Genomic DNA, 18,959 nt, shown 5'->3' on the forward strand with positions numbered 1-18,959 from the left:
CATATGTGGAGTTAGACCTAAAAACATATGTACCATATATTTATATACACATTTACACTCATTCTGATATCCACAATCACATTTATATTTGCATTATGTATATAGAACACATAGAATATCGCTTTAACTATAGGAACAATGGGAGAATTGGAGAAGGAGAGGGAATAAGCAAGAGAAAAGACCTTCAGAAATCACAGCAACCATTCATGAAGCAGCATCACAATCCTCCATGAATGCTGTCGATCAATAGAGGATTTGGACAGCAGGGGAAGAGAGCAATGTTGTGAGAAATACTATAGTGAAACCACTAGATAGAATTCTTACACAACAAAATAACAAAACACAGGAAGGCACAACAGGCCCAGGTGAGATTGTGACACCGTTAGAGGGGACAGCATACAAAGAGGGTGAATGAGGATAAACATGACCAATAAACTGTATTCACATATATGAATAGAACAATGCTGACATTTTTAAGAAAGTGAAGTGAAATTGGGGAACATGTGTTTGACAACAATACATTGTCTATCTGAGTGGAAATGTCACAATTCACTCCCCCATCTCCAACTAATATATGTTGATAAGGAAAATACATAAAAATTTTAAAAATTGGATCTTTAAAAAAGAGAGAACTTTTTGCAAACCCAACTAAAAGAAGGAAAAATATCCAAATAAAAATAGGCATACAAATGGAAATAAACAACAAATTCATAAGATAATGAGGGAACACTTTGGAAAACTATTTTCACATAACTAGAAAATATGGGAGGGAATGGATACATTTCTAGAAATATTGACCTACCAAAATTTAACCAAAGGATAGAAACCATATAATTAAATCTATAGCAAGCAATGATATTGTAGATGCCTAACAAAAGAAAGGTTCACTGCCTAATGGATTCACTGTTGAATTATATTAGACTTTTGCAGAAGACCTAATACCAAAAGTCCTCAAGTTTTCATGAGACAAAAAGGGAAAGTACATTATGAAACTCATTCTATGAAGTCAGATTTCCACACATTCCAGAGTCAAACAATGGCACACAAAGAATTGTAGACAAATCTCTTGGATGTGCTAATTCTCAAAATTCACAACCTAAATACAACACCATCTCAAACATGACATGATCAAGGTGCTGACATTCCAGGTATGCAGAGTTCCATCAGCACAGAAAATGAATCAGAAACAAGAATCACATGCTCATATCAATTTCTCCAGAGAAATCCTTTGGTAAAATTCAACAAACCTTCATGAAGCAAGCTCTCAAGAATCTAGGAATAGAATGACACCAGGGGCTAAATAATAGGGGAAATTGAAGTGATGTAAATAATTAATCTATTGCTATACTAACTTTACACAACAAGTATTGCTAAGTTCAGTGTTAGTGTCATTGTTCAATGGGAAACTTTTCTGAAACTGGCTCTTTGCGCTATAGTGTGTAGTTGCAATTGCCCACACCTGTGTTTTGATTTCTGCTCTGTATTGCCTACACCTGTAACACACACACCCCCAAACACACACACACACACACACACACACACACACACACACACACACACACACACACCCTGCCCCAGAACTACATCCTGTTTTGTCACCAGATGGGTAGATGGTTTCCATTATGGTCAAGATGCCCTGAACTGTTGACAAAACCGGTTTCTGGACATTCCTTGAAAGTAATGAAACCGGTTTCTGGATATTTCTTGAAAGTAATGAACTGGTTCCTGGACACCTCTGGAAATTAACGAGCCACTACAATTAGGCAAAAGGGAAAGTTGCTGTGGCTTTGGGTTTGAAAGCAGCCTTCTGGGATGGCTCGGGGCTGCATCTTGAGATCCCAACCTGGGGTGCGGTCCTGATGCACCAGTACTGTCTCGCTCAATAAAATTCTTTCCATTCCCGACTGTCATCTGAGCGGTGGTTGATTTCCCGACCCCATAACAAGATGGACAGAGGAAGAAAGAAAGAACTTCACACAGTGCGTTGAGAATAACAACCTCAGTGATCAACCGCTTGTTTCCACATTTTGGAGACCATTTCACTTGGCGTGATCTCATGCGATCAGATGTACATAGCTGTTGAGCCACTGTGATCCTCTGCTAGTGTGAGGACCATGGAGGAGAAGGGCAAAGGGATAGGCTGGACTCCATCCTCAACAGGGAGCACTGTTTATTGAGGAACAGCGAAGGGCACAGACCTTTCCAGGGTTTGGAGGTTGTGCTGCTGACTGGATTTGGGGGTGTGGGCTTATATAGAGCTTAACAAGGAAATAGAAAACAGAACATGGGTTAGGGTCCCAGGGTGACGTCCATGACCACCTGGGGTGAGGGGCTGTTGTCCCTTGGGGACCCACGGTGGTATCCTTGGTGCAGCCCAGGTTGGATCTGCCTGCTGACAGACCTGTGGTCAAAGCTCGTTGTCTTGCTTGGACTTGGGGGATAAGGCAGGAATCAATCCTTCACTGGGACTATCCTAGATATATACTAATGATTACCAATAGGGGAGACCATAGAAGTTTGTTTCTTTGGGTCTGTCTCACTTCAGTTAGTATGATTTTTTTTTCTAAGTCTTTCCATTTTCTTAAGAATGGGGCAATGTCATACTTTCTGATAGAGGCTTAGAATTCCATTGTGTACATATACCACAATTTATTTATTTACTTATTTACTTATAGTCTGTGGAATCTGAAGAGCGTAGAGAATAAAATTGTGACCATTATGCCCCTAACAGCTATTTTGCTTCTGTACCTTTGCTTGCTAACCCATGGGGAAGTGGAGAAATAGCAGCAGTCTTCCTATAGCTACTCTGTAACCACACTCCCCCCCCCCCCCCACACACACACCCCTCTGTGAACTCTGTACTACCCGAATCTGAGCACTGGAGATAACGGCCATCTGGCCCGGGACGTGGTTAATTGTCGGCGCCCGGAGCCCACTCAAGGTTGGACATAACTGTCAGTTCTCAGCCCCCGGCCCGGACCTGGGCACAAGAGACAAGAACCATCTGGCTCCAGGGATGTGGCTACGTGACCACTCCTGGAGGCCCACCCGAATCTGTACCCCAAGGTTAAGGCCATGGCAGGAAAACCCAGGCCAATCCTGAGATAACCTGTAAACTAGGGCAAATGTCAACCAATCATGTACTTGTAACCAGGGGTCTTCCTCAACTTCCCTGTACCCGTCTATAAAAGCTGTGCTGGAATTGTGCTGGGGACTCTCAGCCTCACTGTCAATGAGTGCGGGGGGGGGGGGGGGGGGGGGGGGGGGGGGGGGGGGGGGGAGGGCCGGGTTTGAACACCTAATAAACGACCCTTGCGGTTTGGCTTTGACTGTGGACTCTGATGGTTGTCTTTGGGGGCCTTGAAATCTGGGCATTACAGAATCCAAGTGAAAGGTGTAGGGGAACCCCCTTTTTTGAGTCGCTAGAAACAGCAGGTTTAGACAAGGTAGTGGGCCCGGGAAAGGGCAAACCTAAGCTGAATAATAGGAGCCAAAAGCAGCTTGACCTAGAGCTGCTCCACCTTTGCAAAAGAAAGGAATGAGGAAGACCACTCCGTTTGCATGTTTTAGATTAGGGGAAGTTCCGGAAAGAGAAAGATTTAAGGTTAAGAAAGTTAGATAGGTAAATGCCTGTCACACCCAGAACCACGAATTGTATGGCTTTGATTGCTTTGTACCGGAGTTTACTGGCACTGTAATCACTAACAGCAATTCTGCTTCTGTACGTCTGCCTGCTTTGCCCAACTTCCCAGACCACCTGCGCATGGTACTGGTGATTTTTGCATTTAAAAACCCAGCCCCACTGAGGCCCAGTGCTGTTCTTCACCATCCTGCCGGTGGCGATCAGACACTGTGCACAGCTAAATAAGAGACTCCTAGCCCGACTGACTGAGTGCTGGTAACTATTGTCATGGGTTCGAGGCCACCTGGGTGTTTGGTATACAAGTCGATGTAATGTACAGAGGGGTTACAGTTTCATACATAAGGCAGTGAGTACATTTCTTATCCGACTTGTTACCTCCTCCCTCATTTTCCTCTCACCTTCCCCCCTCCCTCCCCAGTTCCTTCCCTACAGTCTCCTGAGTTGTACAGTTGGTTTACAGCATATTGTCTTGTAAGTATTGCTGTTGCATTGGTTTGCCTTTTACCCTTTGTCTCTCCATTTTGGTGGTCCCCTTCCCTAGTCCCAATAAATGCACTAGCCAGGACAATACAGAAAAAGAAAGAAAGAAAAGACATGAAGATAGGAAACCCAGAAGTCAAATTATATCTATCTCCAGACTGCAGGATCTTATACACAAAAATATGTAAAGATTCCATACCCAAATTGATCTCATATTAACAAATTAAGTTAATTGACAAATTAACTTTTTGTATAATACAGCGGTACCAGTTTGGGTATATATCAAAGCGAATCAAATTCAGCATTACAGATTTACCAGTATTCCTGTTTATTGTGACATTATTCAGTTAATGCATTAGAGAATCAACTTCAGTGGTGCACAATGAATAAATGAATAACAAAAATATTTTTATATACACAATGGAGATTTACTCAGCCACTAAGCAATTAGGCATTCCCAGAAAATAAATGGAAGTCAAAATCATCATGTTTAGTGAAAGAAGCTAGTCCATAGGGCAGGCTTCACATCATTTAGCTCATCTTTTGTGAAAGAAAATAAAAATGTCTCGATGGTAAAAATGGATACTATTGAGGAAGAGAAGACATTTCAAAAATAGGGGAGGAGAAATGAAGACAAGAAAGAGTAGCAGGGTGGATGAGCATAAACAAAGCACATAAATGCACGGATGAGGCTGGTGTGATTAAAAACCAGTAACCATGTGAAATTTAGTGTACAACAATTAAAAAAAGCAAAGCTGTCTACCACAGACTCCTTGCCCTTGAAACCCCGCCTCCATGTTTGAGAAAAGTCAGGTTATAGACAGCCAGGTGCTACCCCATCTGAAGTTTTAACCAGGGAGAGCATTGACAATGACAACATCCAGACATGGGACTGAAGGCTTTCTGGGATGACAGAAGTCTCTCGCCCGTCGGCATTCCAAACTACACCTGAGCCCGCCAGAGCTAATCTGTCCTCATCAATCTTTATTCATACCACAAGTCCAGGAGGAAAATTAATGATTTTATGCCACTAAAGTCTGGAATTTTAATTAAGAAAATGTGAATAGAAGAAATTATTTTTTCTGAAATACGAAAGAAAAAGTAACTTCCACTATAAGAATTAATCTCCTCTAAAATAGTATCTAATTATATTGAGAGTAATTTATTAATGACAAACATTGCCAATTAGAATAAGAAGACAGCAGGGCACCGGTGACTCACTCCTGTAATCCTAGCTATGCAGGAGGCGGAGACCTGAGAATCATGGTTCAAAGCCAGCCTGGGCAGGAAAGTCCATGAAAACCAGAAGTGGTGCTACAACTCAAGTGGTATAGAACAAGCCTTATTAAGCTGAAGAGCTCAGTGACAGAGCCCAGGCCCAGAGTTCAAGCCCCATGACTGACAAAAAAATTTCCATTGTGGATATATGCCAAATTTCCTTGAAATAGTTTCCTTTGGATACGTTAAACTATTTACTCAGTGCAACTTGCATTGAACTCTAAAATACAGCTATACATCTCTATTTGTCTAATGAAAACAGGTAAACATAAGGAACTGTAGTTTCTTAGAATGTAGGCTCTATTACCATCAAATGATTAGCCCCAATACACCCAGGTAATAGAGTTCAGAGAACAGATATCTAAAGGATCTAGTTATTAAGTGTTGACAAGTAGCTAGAGTACATTGATGAAGTAGGAAGCCCAGGCTTAAATTTTCCCTTCTTAGTTGGTAAAGATTTAACTACATGGGACTCTATAAATCTTAATGAATTAATAAAATGTCCAGCAATGAGTGAAACAGCATATCCTGTGGCCAAGATTTGTTTGAAATGGAGATGGAAGGATTAGATACTAAATGTATCTTATTCTCTTCTCTACCGATAGAGACTGTCTTTGTAGGCATGACTTAGTATCTGATCTTGATGATATAGAGACTGTCCTTGTAGGCATGACTTAGTATCTGATCTTGATGATATAAGCAAGGTCTAAGTAAAGAGCAGTAGGAGGGCATTCTATTACACTGGCTTCTGACACAATCCACCTGGCAAACACAATATTGCTGGGAGAAAGAGTATTTGAGAATCTGGACTGGTTTGGTACTGGCTCAGTAAAAACACAGAGGTCTTTGAGTTATGCCAGAGACTCCAAATACAAACTATATTTATGGTCAATTAATTTTCAAAAAGTGTTTCAAAACAATAAAATGGCAAACAATTGTCTTTTTAGAAAGTAATAGTTCTAGGACACCTGGATATTCACATGTGATTCCCACCATACTCTACATATAAGAGCTAATGCAAAAGTAAGATTTATTTAAATGCTTAGAAAACAGGCATATTTCCTGAGTCTGGATCTGTGCTAGGAAAACAAAATTTACACAGATTAAGTAGATTGTCCCAATAAAATATTGTACTTGTAAAGATACTATAAAGTAAAACAAGTACCACAGTGGCAGAAAATATTTTAAACCAGTGTATCTGATAAAAGATTTTTAGTTGGGATATACAGAAGACTATTAAAAGTAAAAACTTAACAACAATGTGATTTGGAAGGAACTTAAATAGATATTTCTCTTAAAAAGCTGTACAGTTGATTTACTAGCACATGAAAGGCTCAATCCTATCTAGATTGTGCAGAGGAAAACCTCTATGGTGTAACACTTCAATCAGTGGCATGCTGGTGGAATGTACAATGGTATGGTCAAATTGGAAAACACAGCAACACTGACAGCAAACTTCACAGAATTACATTACTCAGTCCTTCCACTTACATGTCTACAGCAGAAACAGCAACAAAATCCCACAATAGAAAATAAACCAAAGGGCTGGGAATATGGCCTAGTGGCAAGAGTGCTTGCCTCGCATACATGAAGCCTTGGGTTCGATTCCCCAGCACCACATATATAGAAAACGGCCAGAAGTGGCTCTGTGGCTCATGTGGTAGAGTGCTAGCCTTGAGCAAAAGGAAGCCAGGGACAGTGCTCAGGCCCTGAGTCCAAGCCCCAGGACTGGCCAAAATTAAAAAAAAAGAAAAAGAAACCAAAGATCTACCTGCTGATGAGCACATAAATATAGCAAATATGCTTGCAATGGGCTGTTACTCAGCCTTAAAAATTAAATAGTTACAACTCCTACCACCAACATTATCATTGTGAACATCATTCCAAGTAAATAAGCCAAAAAAAAAAAAGCTAAGCCACAGATTGGGTGATTACATTTATATGAATTCCCAAACTGTGCAAATTGATAGGGGACAAGGAGAATGGCAGCTGCCAAATCTGACCAAGAATAGGACTGGCTGATAGCAAAAAGATACTGGATTTCATTTTAGGACAGTAAAAATATTCTAAGATTAAAGTGATAACTGTATAATTCTGAATCTCCTAAAACCTGCATTGCATTCTGATGAAATGCATGCTTTCACTTATACCCTAAGGGTGTTACTCAATAAAAACCGACTTCGTCATTATAACTTGAGATCATGTCACAGTGCTCTGGAATTTAAGACCAAAAAAAAGTTTCCGGGGCTGGGGATATGGCCTAGTGGCAAGAGTGCTTGCCTCGTATACATGAGGCCCTGGGTTCGATTCCCCAGCACCACATATACAGAAAATGGCCGGAAGGGGCGCTGTGGCTCAAGTGGCAGAGTGCTAGCCTTGAGCAAAACGAAGCCAGGGACAGTGCTCAGGCCCTGAGTCCAAGGCCCAGGACTGGCAAAAAAATAAATAAAAGTTTCCCCTCGTCCGAGAAAACATATACTTCTTTCACTGAAATCAGGTTTATGGAATGTTAAACCTTTATTTCACTGCTCATAGAATTTATATTTTCTCCAACTAGAAGATTTTTGTTGCAAAAATAGATTATATTTACCTCACGTATCAGCATGTTAATTGAAACACCTTTTTCCAGCTCACTTTGCTTTAGATGTTCACTGGTATTACACACTCCATTTCCATTTTCATTTTCGTTCTCATTGGCCACTTTAGGGTATTCCTTAAACCTGTGGGGTCATAGAGTCAGTAAACAAAGCTTAAGACAGTATAGGTATTTAATAATATTTAAGCAGATATTACATTTCTCACGAACAAATTAAACTAATATCTCTCATTTATTTCAATTATAAGCTATCAGTGAGCAGATTTATGTATTAGTAAGCAAAATTATGTAAATAATGTTGAAAAATTTTATGGTATGTATGACAGAGAAAATTTTATGGTGTGTATGACAGAGAAAGAGCACATATTATAACTATATAAAGAATCATTTTAACTATTATTATTCATGAACCATTTCCTTATTAAAGATTGGCTATAGTCTAAGGATTAATACTTAAACCGAATAAGTATGGCATACGTATAGGTAAATAAAGGTGATGTATATTTATTGAAATGTTTTTATATGATACTAAAATGCACTTCTGTAACACCAGCTACTCACAAGAGGGGGTTCGGGAAGTACATGATCCAAGGCCAGTCTGGGGCGGGGGGAAGTTAATGACACCTAATCCAGGCCAGATATGGGCTTCTCATCTATAATCCCAGCCATGTAGAAGGTATCAGTGGGATTTCATGATTCAAGACTGGCCCTGTGCTAAAACAAGAAGGCCTGATAGGAAAAATCCCTAAAAAACCAAAACTGCCTGGAAGTATGGCTCAAATGTTAGAGCACTTGTCCAGCAAGTGTGAAACCTTCTATTCAAAGCCAGGTCCAGTACACAAACAAAAAAAAGGTACACTTTAGCCCTAGTACCAGGGTCTCCAAGAAGAAGCCCACCCAAAAAGCAAGGGAGAATGGGGGTGGGACCTGCCAGTGGAGAGAATGCCTAACACCTCCTTGCCCGAGACCATGACTGCGGCATGGAATTATCCCAGGTGAGGCTGAAGGGAAGCACACGAGCAAATTACGAACAAAAAATGACCACAGAAATGAACAGAGTACATGAAAAAGCAAGCGGCTGATGCTCTACTCCAAAAGCAGCATTGTTATCATTCTATTTCGTTCACTAAGAATTGAGCAAATGAGCAATGCTATCTGCTTTTTATGCATTTCATTTCTTGTTCAGGTGAAGTCTCAGATTAGGCTGAGCCAGCCCCAGACTGCTATCCTAACTAACTTCCCCGACAGCTGGAATTACAAGTGTTGGCTAGGAGTTCCAGTTTGATGTCTGTGGTATTGAGACCTGTGGTGCAAGTCCAGCCTCCCACTTGAATGCACCTGAGTCTCTGCCTCCCGAATGGCTATGGTTTCGGTCAGGGCACCACAGCCAGCGCATCAGTTTTTACCATCAAAGGAGAAAACATTATGCGGTGGCATTTTAAAATGTGTGCATTCTGTCCTGAGTTTCTGACCTAAATTCTAACATGGAATTCATTTGTGGTTATAAAATGAACTTATATGTAGGATTTAGTAAAACTACTGTTCAGTGATTGACAGTGTTAAATATTAAGGTCTTACTCAGTTATCTCTTTTTCTAATTCTTCCAGTTTCTTCTTCTTTTGAGCCAAAGCAAATTCCAGCTTCTGTACGGACTCAATAAGTTTCTCTACTGCTTCATCGTCAGCCTTTGAAAAACATATAAAAATAAAATTCAAAAAGTTATAGACAGTTACTTCTTCTTAGAAATATAATTTCTGAGTTTATGAGTAACATATATGCAAAATTAACAAGATGGCTATTGGACATTAATACTAAAAGAAGGATCTCAAACTGACACACTCATAAACATTACCTTTTAGGGATTTGAGGGGCAGAAATTTGTATATTATTTATTTAATTTAGAGGCAATAAACTGATCATACATGATTCTACAGACAACTGACTTCAGGCTTTTTAGCGGATCCTGACGGTTGTCATTTTTATAGTATTAGCATGCTGGCCCACATGTTTTGTCTTTTCTGTGAGCGTCAGATTATGAATTTTGTCCCTTCCTTTTCCTCAAAATATTTTTCTAGAAAGACATAACAGCATAAAAGCAATGTGCTGAAGTCATTTTGAGATATAAGCATTCGCCCAGGATAATTTTTTTTACCATTTCCTTTGCCATTTCTCTCTGTTTCAGCAAATGAAAGGACGGCTGAGAACACGAGGGGCATCTCCGTCCACTGACTGGGCCCACGAGGAGTCATGCGTTGTTGTTCCTGCGTCTCCTGCAGCAGGTACAGAATCACAAAAGACTTTCGGAGGTAGTCTTCCCGTTTGCAGCAATGGTAGCCCCCCCGAAGAAGCCTGCTGGAGGCCTGCACCTAACTGGTCCTAGCTGCCCAGGAATAACATCTGCTATCCAGCTAGAAACAAGCTTTCATGTGCCCTTCCTCCAGTCCTGGGTGGCCTTCTCATGCTTCTAATGCCCGATCCAGTGAAGATCCTACAAAAGCCTGTGTGCCGTTTTCTGCTGTGTTGTCCTTGGGATCTCAAGCGTAGTCAGACTTGAGGGGCTCATGTTTTAGGGCTGGGAATTTACAGTATCACATAGGCTTGCTTCCTTTTTGTTTTTGTGGGTTTTTTTCACTCCTTATGCACCATGAGGTATCATCAAATTCCTTCAAGGAAGTATAGACTTCTGAGGGATGATTCTTGTGGAGAAAGATTTCCTGCCCAGGAAATTGCACCTCACATCACTTTCAAGGTGAGATCAGCCACCATTAGCAGATGAGGCTCAAGATGATGCATCCGGTTCTGTTGTTCTTACTCTTGTAGCCCTGGCTAGAGTTCATGAGTAGCATGTCCTGAATGGAGTTTAAATTTGAAGAGGTGACGGGGACAGATGTTCTCGATGAATCTGAAGAAGTACTCAGGGGCTTCTTTCCGAGTGATAGAGGCCTTTGAAGCTAGGTCATGCTGAATTCATACTAAAGCCTTGGTGTCAAATCATCTGGGTTTTGGCCTGGGGATACTGGCCACAAGTTTGAGGTCTGTCTGGAAGTTACACAGGTTTAGTCTCCATTTCTTGAATGCCAGGAGTTGCCTGATAGATGTCCACTTCTCTGTGGAGATGCCACTGGGTTGGGATGCAAAGCCTCCCTGAGGAGATCAAATTATCAATTTTTCTTTTCTCTGGAATCATGTCCCTTTCTAGGCAGACATGACCTTCAAAGAGTCTTCTTCTGAAATGTATTTGAGATGTGCAACATGGTTCAAAGGTATGAATCACCGAGAGCTATCGCACTGTGTATCATCAATACATAGATATCGATGCATGAGTGTATAATTTGTTATTGTAGAAGTGATGTGCCAGAGGGGTTACAGTTAGGTAAGTCAGGTAATGAGTACACTTCCTTTTGAACCAGGTCACACCTCCCCTCACTCTCCCAGTTTAGTTCCTTTTCCACGTAGTGACGAGCGAATACCACTGATGTATTTGTTCGCCCTTTGTCCCTTTTCTTCCACAGCTGTCTTAACCCAGGTAATCTGTACCACACAAATCATTAATGGAAGAGGTTTCTCAAAAAGTTAGAAGCTACTGATGGATTTGGCTAAAAGAAAGCTGGATCTAATGAAATTTTTGGCTCACAAAGTAGAATTCATAGTGGCCTATGCACACGGCTGATTCATTCTTTCGGGAATGTACAGAAAAATCTTTTTTATTTTTGTTATCTTTGTTATCTTTTGTTATTTTTTTATAAGATTAATAGGTTTGAAGTACTATAAATTTCTCAAATATTCTTCCAATATATATTTCCATGTGTCACTTATATAAAAATATGTCTATTTGGCATTCTCATTTATAGAACACTATCAACATACACTAATGTTATGTATTTGCAAAGTTCAGCAATAGAACAGGACTGATTATATATATATATATTCACATATATATATGTATATATATGCAGTTTTCTTGATCATTTTAGCCATAACCAAGCAGTCCAAATAAACATTCAAGTTCCCCCTAATATGTATGTATATTGTGTGCATAATGAAAGTACATTTCTCTAGATATTGCGTCTTTAGCAATTAGTTAATGGAAACATGGTTCTAGTAATTGAGCCCCAAGCATGAGCAAAATTCACGCCAAGTGGGAGCACAAGTTCTTAATTCCAAGTCCCAGTATTGGAACAAAATCAATAACAGAAAGTCAAGTAGGAAGAAACCAGTTAGGTACTCCTTGATTAAGCCAACTACTTCATTAATTCAATATAGTGTTGACAAAGCAAACTTATGATACCTTTTTCCACAAAACAAAATATGAGTAGTAGAGAAATTACTTTGTTTGGTAAACAATAGTATAGTGTCTGTTGTACACAAATGAAATGACATCCTGAATTGTAGCGCAATCTCCTCTGAGTCTGGAGTGTATGTCTTTAAAAAACAAAACATGGGCTGGGGATATAGCCTAGTGGCAAGAGTGCCTGCCTCGGATACACGAGGCCCTAGGTTCAATTCCCCAGCACCACATATACAGAAAACGGCCAGAAGCGGCGCTGTGGCTCAAGTGGCAGAGTGCTAGCCTTGAGCTGGAAGAAGCCAGGGACGGTGCTCAGGCCCTGAGTCCAAGGCCCAGGACTGGCCAAAAAAAAAAAAAAAAAAAAAAACAGAGGAACACAGTTTCTGAGCCTGCAATTCTAGGAGCACTAAGTACCTCAGAAGGTCTTTTTCAAACAAGCACTATTTCCACATACTTATTGGCAACATTTTCTTACATGCATTTCTTACATACATTTGCAAGGAACGTTTAAATAATGCCTAAGTATTCAGTCTTGATAGAGACTGAAAAAAGTAACTCATTTTCCAAATGTCACTAAAAGGCTTAGATTAAAAGCTCAATTATTTAATTAAATGTCTTGAGATATTTTAAACTAAGTGTTATCAGGGTTAAAACAATAGTACAACAACAATGTTCAGAGCATCATTATTCCCAACAGCTAGAAAGTGATATAAAAGGTCCATATCTACCAGTAGAGGAATGGAAAAAACAAAACATTGTCTTTATGTATAAAACACTGACTTTAGACTCTCAAATTCTCTAGAAAAATCGTACACCAGTCACGTAATTTCTTCTTTAAAGACAGTAAGATTTGTACTAATTGCCAGTACTATTGCTATAAATACAGCAAATGTTTGTGAATTTTCAAATTGTTTAAGTATTCCTACTACAGTACTTCTAGAGAAAGAAATTGTCCTTTTCAGGATGAAAAAAATTAAAAACTGACTTACCAAATTTGTACCCATCAGTTGTTTCTGTAACTTTTCCAGTTTCATTGTTAGCTTTTTTATTGTACCTTCTAACATGAAATATTCATGTTTAAACCTAAAGGTATTTTGATAAATAATCAGTAACACAGATGAAATCTTAAAATATCACACATATCAGAAAAATAGGAATAGTTATATAAGTCTGTTAACATTTAATAAGTAGACAATTTGGAGTCTTTTACTCTTCAAACTGTTTTGTGGATAATGTGCCAAATTTAAAGATACTGTGTAAAATGTATGCATTTCTTTTCTTTAGAGTGCTAGAAATTGAACTCGGCACTCTAAAGATAGTTCAAATCACAGATACAATGCATGACTTGACTCTTACTGAACTATGTCCCAAATTATTTATTTCACATACTATGACCCTAAAATGCTTCTCAAGCTTCATACAGAATACCATAACTAATATAAATTCCATAGTACAACGCTTATTTGCTTTATTACTATTCATTATTTATATTGCTTAAAAAATTATACTTTTGTAGGTGATCTTGAATCATCTCAGAACTTCGTATAGCCTTGCTGTCTTGAGCCTCTTCTTCTTGCAACTAAAAGAAAAAAGTCTTTACTGATAAACTAGTGTTAATCTGGCCATCGTTTATTTTCAAGCCAAATGTCCTACAACACATCTATCTCCCATTCACCTGCACGTTGCTTTGGGAAATAATTGTCTCTATCTCACCATTAACTGTCCTGTTTCAACACAAAACACAGCATGAAGTGAAAACTTGTTCGGTACAGAAAAGGGCTGACAAACTAAAATCAATGAGAGTCCAATGAGTCAAGAGAATGTTTCATGACAAGTAAATTGTGAGCCAGTAAGAAGTAAATAAAAAAAGAAAGAAGAAATAAAAGATGAAAAGTCAGAAAGAACAGTACAACTAAAAGCTGAGATACAGTGAAATCAGTCCAATTAACTCAAACGGTAAGATTTATTAGCAAAAAGAGTCCACAAAACACATTATGTATGCCTTATTCACTGATCTATTACATGTGTTTGGCCAAGTGCAGTCAAAAGTAAGTAAAAATAAAAATAAATTCCCAAACGATGTTAAGTCCCTGCCAATGCTGAGTAAATGCAGAGAAGTTAGCATCATAAGTTGTGTTGAAATTATTGTGGGATCTACTAATTGCTTCCTTGCACTGATTTTTGTTAAACTAAGTCTCCCAAAAGCAACTGGTGCCCCAAAATCGAGGTAAAAGGTATGGCAATCCTCCTAAGGTAATGACGCATTAAGTAATAACAAGGAAAAAAAATGTGTGTGTTATGTTGTTGTTGTTGTTGTTATTGAAAGATGAATGTGTTTGGGGAAATATGGGTATCATTGTGGGAAGAATAAATCAAGCACCAGCACTGAACAGTACACATCCAGAGAGTATCTTTAAATCTTCTTAAGAATTGCACATTTTTGTGCAATGATAAAATTCCTAAACAACATATTTCTGAGGCCTTATCCACATTGGTCTATAAATGACATAAAATTACAAATGTCAATATCTACAAATTAACTTACCTTTTTGAAAAGGTATTTTATAATGTTCATTTCCATATGTAGCATCGTAACATACATTGTACGTTGATCTATTTCTTCTGCTTCATTATGATTTTCTTTTTTTTTTAGCACTGTGTCAGTGTTTCCAAAACCTTGATCAGCATTTTCTTTCTTCAAAGCTTCTTGCTGCAGGGCTGGGGATATAGCCTAGTGGCAAGAGTGCCTGCCTCGGATACACGAGGCCCTAGGTTCGATTCCCCAGCACCACATATACAGAAAACGGCCAGAAGCGGCGCTGTGGCTCAAGAGGCAGAGTGCTAGCCTTGAGCGGGAAGAAGCCAGGGACAGTGCTCAGGCCCTGAGTCCAAGGCCCAGGACTGGCCAAAAAAAAAAAAAAAAAAAAAAAAAAAAAAAAAAAGCTTCTTGCTGCAAGAGAATTCTGCAACAAGAATTTAATTCCTGTAGCCATCAGGATGCCTACAATGCTATTTAATTATACTAAAAAAAGTCACTTTTCCTCCAGTTTTTCATGTTTTTAATTTTTCACCTAAAATTCTTCCAATGATCATGGTTATTTGAAAATTAATAATGAAAGAACATTTTGTTGACTGAGGTGGTAAGTTAATGTGAAGTGCCACTTTGGTAAATACAGAAAGAGCACTTTTACTATTTTATCAATGTTAGAAGCTTAAAATATATTTGCCACTCACGTTAATTAGTCTCAAGAAAAACAGATAACGTAACTAATTTTTAAAGTTATTGTTAAAAAAGAGTTTGTATATTAACTTGAGATAAAAAATATCAAGGTATTACAGGCACAGTTAAAAAGATTTATTGTGTTTTTGTCCTCTGTTCCCTTTCTCATGGATCACCTCCCTCCACCGTGTGAAATGAGGCAGGTGGCTAGAAAACAATTGGGGTGGGACCGAATGGTGGAAGAAGTAATGATTGAGAATCACTAGACACTTAGATGGACATGTTGGCTATAAACCCCTGCTACAATCTTTTGAGGTTCAGAAAAAAAAATGGAATGAAATAAAATTATTTATACTATATAATATCATTTAAAAACGGTTTTGTCACTTGTCCCCATATTATTAAAATCAGGATTAGAAGGAAAAGTGTAAAAGCTTTTGCTCATTTCTAGTATTCATTTTCTGCTGACACTTCAAATAATATTTTCTGTCATGGGCAATTGGAAAATCTGTCTTTGCAACAATCCAGAAGCATAGAATTATTTCAATAATAAAAATTAGTATGGGGCTGGGGATATGGCCTAGTGGCAAGAGAGCTTGCCTCTTATACATGAGGCCCTGGGTTCAATTCCCCAGCACCACATATACAGAAAACGGCCAGAAGTGGCGCTGTGGCTCAAGTGGCAGAGTGCTAGCCTTGAGCAAAAGGAAGCCAGGGACAGTGCTCAGGCCCTGAGTCCAAGGCCCAGGACTGGCAAAAAAAAAATTAGTATGATCTTTCAGCATAAAAACCTGAATTAATTTTATCAATGTGGAGAGACATATTGATTGTGATCATCAGTATTTTCTGTCTGTATTTTATTTCCTGTATATTAAAAATAAAATTGTAATACTTTTATCATCTTTATGTAGTTGTATAAATGAGTTGCCATTCAAAAAAGCAGGTTACTACTGCAATATGTCTTGATCAGTGTTACCTTTTCCAACATTCTCACACCCCTCTCCCAACACATCCCTTCCTTCAATTTTCTTAAGAATAAAATGTTATCTTTGGCTCTATCTTAATGGGACACAGTTTCTTTAGTTTATATGAAGCCAATGACTATACACACATTACTGAAAAGGAATGAATACATAAAGTATGTAACTTATTCCTAACTGAAAATTTATTTCTGGCTTGGAAAATTAGTAATTTCATACTCTTTTAATGCATGTGTAAACTAATGCAAGATTTCTTAGGATTATTTTGCACATCTTAGCCATAGTCCTTTCTAAAATTTTCTATATTGTTACTATAAATAGACATGAAAATGAATAGCGTATATAAAATACAAATAATGGTTTTACAATTCTGAAATTTATATTTAAGAATTCAAAATAGGAAATAAAGAAAAATTGGAAATGATAAAAATCAGAAATAAAAGAAAATTTAGATGAAGTCAGATCCTTGTGGCATTAATTTAACATAATTATATAAATAACAATCCCAAATTTTTGCTGCTAAAAAAAGAAAACAGGACTCCTCATATCTGCTCTTCTCTTAAATAACTATCAAAGTCATGAGTTGGAAGACTATGTACTGAAGTATTAAAAGTTTCACATTTAAAAATTGTCATTAAAAAAATGTAACACTCTACACTAAAACATTTTCTCTGCAAAAAATAAGCAGGCAAGACAACACTTTCGAAATATAATATATCCATATCAATATGGCAAAAGTCATATATATGCATATGTATATATGTGAATATAAATATACATATATGTATATATTATATAAGTGAATATATACATACATACATATACATATATACATACATACATAAAGTCCAGTAGGGCACTGATGGCTCACACCTATAATCCTAGTAACTCAGGATTGCAGTTGGAAGTCAGCTTGTGCAGGGAAGTCTGTGAGACTTTTATCTCAATTAACTACCAAAAATCCAAAAGTGGAACTGTAGCTCACGTTGTAAAGCACTAGCTGGACTTAAGAAAAAAAAAGGGGGGGGGCGGAATCCCTCAGAGAAAGCACTCAGGTCTTGAGTTCAAGCCCTGGGTCCAGCATACACACACACACACACACACACACACACACACACACACACACACACGAGTTCCAACATTTCCTCATACTACCTAATATGGTATATTTCATCCAGTTCGCTATTTTCATTCTCTAATTGAGATTTCACTTCTTCTATATCTAATAGCTCTTTCTGTGGTCTTCTGATCTTATTTTCCATTATTTTGATTTTTCTTGAAAGCAATGCACATCTACTGATTTTACATTGGATTAGTCTGTCACATGAGTAAAGCAAATCCGCAAGATGGAGTGAGTCGCCAGCACCTGTGTCCAGGGAATAAAACAACGTTGTCAGAATATTCGTGGTGTCTGCTGAAGAAGAGAAATGTTAAGATACCTAAAGATTCCATGTGACTTGCAGTGCTGAAGTAAGGTAACTGTCCCTCCAGTGTTCATTGTGGTGATCTTACAGGTCAAGAATATTCACGTAAAGGCCATGTAATGGGAAGCACCTTCGGGAAGCAATTCCCCACACCAGTAAGTTAACTACTGCAGTCAAAGTGGTTTGTTTGTCACATATTTGCACCATGCATTACACAGTTTCAATGCAATAACTTTTTATCAGGAGGCTTCTAATAGGCTGTAAGTAGATAAGTTTTGGGGGAAGTAAACAATACATGTGAATGTATCTGAAAATACACATGAAAGATATGTTGTTAGGCTTGTCAGATTGGGGGAGGGGGAGTAACAAAAAATACTCTTTAAAAGACTAGGCTCGGGGCTGGGAATATGGCCTAGTGGCAAGAGTGCTTGCCTCGTATACATGAAGCCCTGGGTTCGATTCCCCAGCACCACATATATAGAAAACGGCCAGAAGTGGCGCTGTGGCTCCAGTGGCAGAGTGCTAGCCTTGAGCAAAAAGAAGCCAGGGACAGTGCTCAGGCCCTAAGTCCAAGGCCCAGGACTGGCAATAAATAAATACATAAAATAAAAGACTCGGCTCATGCCTGTAACCCTGGGTGTTCAGGAGCCTGCACTGAAGATCTATGTTTTAAGCCCGTCCTGGACTTGAAAGTCTGTGAGATTCCTATCTCCAGAAAAGCAGCAAAAAATCTGGAAATGGACCTGTGGCTCAAGTACTGGCCTTGAGCAAAACAGTTAGGAGACAGAGCCCAGGCCTTGAATTCAAGCTCCAGCACTATCAAAAAATTAAAATTCAAAAAATTAAAAATAAAAATCTTTAAAGGCTAGAAAGATGGAAAAAAACATAATGTCTGAATTCTTAATGAAACATGGTTGATAACAGCTTCAGTATTTTTACTAAAGTAGATATTGTGGGAAAAACTACTCCCAGCAACAAAGTCATTTCATTATCACAAAAGTTTGAGTTCATCATAACAATACCTGTGATAGATGAGAAAAAAAAGCAATC

General features: G+C 38.5%; 2 protein-coding genes across 2 annotated transcripts in view; both read right to left on the minus strand.

The window, feature by feature from the left end:
- LOC125367213 (ankyrin repeat domain-containing protein 26-like) overlaps positions 1-14,942 on the minus strand; it is a 32,694-nt gene extending 17,752 nt beyond the window's left edge. Inside the window, exons 1-5 of the mRNA XM_048367826.1 lie at positions 14,831-14,942; positions 13,794-13,864; positions 13,275-13,368; positions 9,576-9,682; positions 7,992-8,121 (exon numbers count right to left, since the gene is read on the minus strand). Coding sequence (XP_048223783.1) covers positions 7,992-8,121; positions 9,576-9,682; positions 13,275-13,368; positions 13,794-13,864; positions 14,831-14,887 — 459 coding nt within the window. The 5' untranslated portion in view covers positions 14,888-14,942. The remainder of the gene's footprint in view (positions 1-7,991; positions 8,122-9,575; positions 9,683-13,274; positions 13,369-13,793; positions 13,865-14,830) is intronic.
- The window catches only part of LOC125366879 (ankyrin repeat domain-containing protein 26-like), a 36,793-nt gene continuing 32,768 nt past the window's right edge, over positions 14,935-18,959 (minus strand). Inside the window, exons 8-10 of the mRNA XM_048367601.1 lie at positions 17,641-17,851; positions 15,230-15,248; positions 14,935-14,940 (exon numbers count right to left, since the gene is read on the minus strand). Of these exons, the coding sequence (XP_048223558.1) occupies positions 14,935-14,940; positions 15,230-15,248; positions 17,641-17,851 (236 nt within the window). The remainder of the gene's footprint in view (positions 14,941-15,229; positions 15,249-17,640; positions 17,852-18,959) is intronic.

Source organism: Perognathus longimembris, chromosome 18 (assembly GCF_023159225.1).
Source record: "Perognathus longimembris pacificus isolate PPM17 chromosome 18, ASM2315922v1, whole genome shotgun sequence".
Classification (NCBI taxonomy): domain Eukaryota; kingdom Metazoa; phylum Chordata; class Mammalia; order Rodentia; family Heteromyidae; genus Perognathus; species Perognathus longimembris.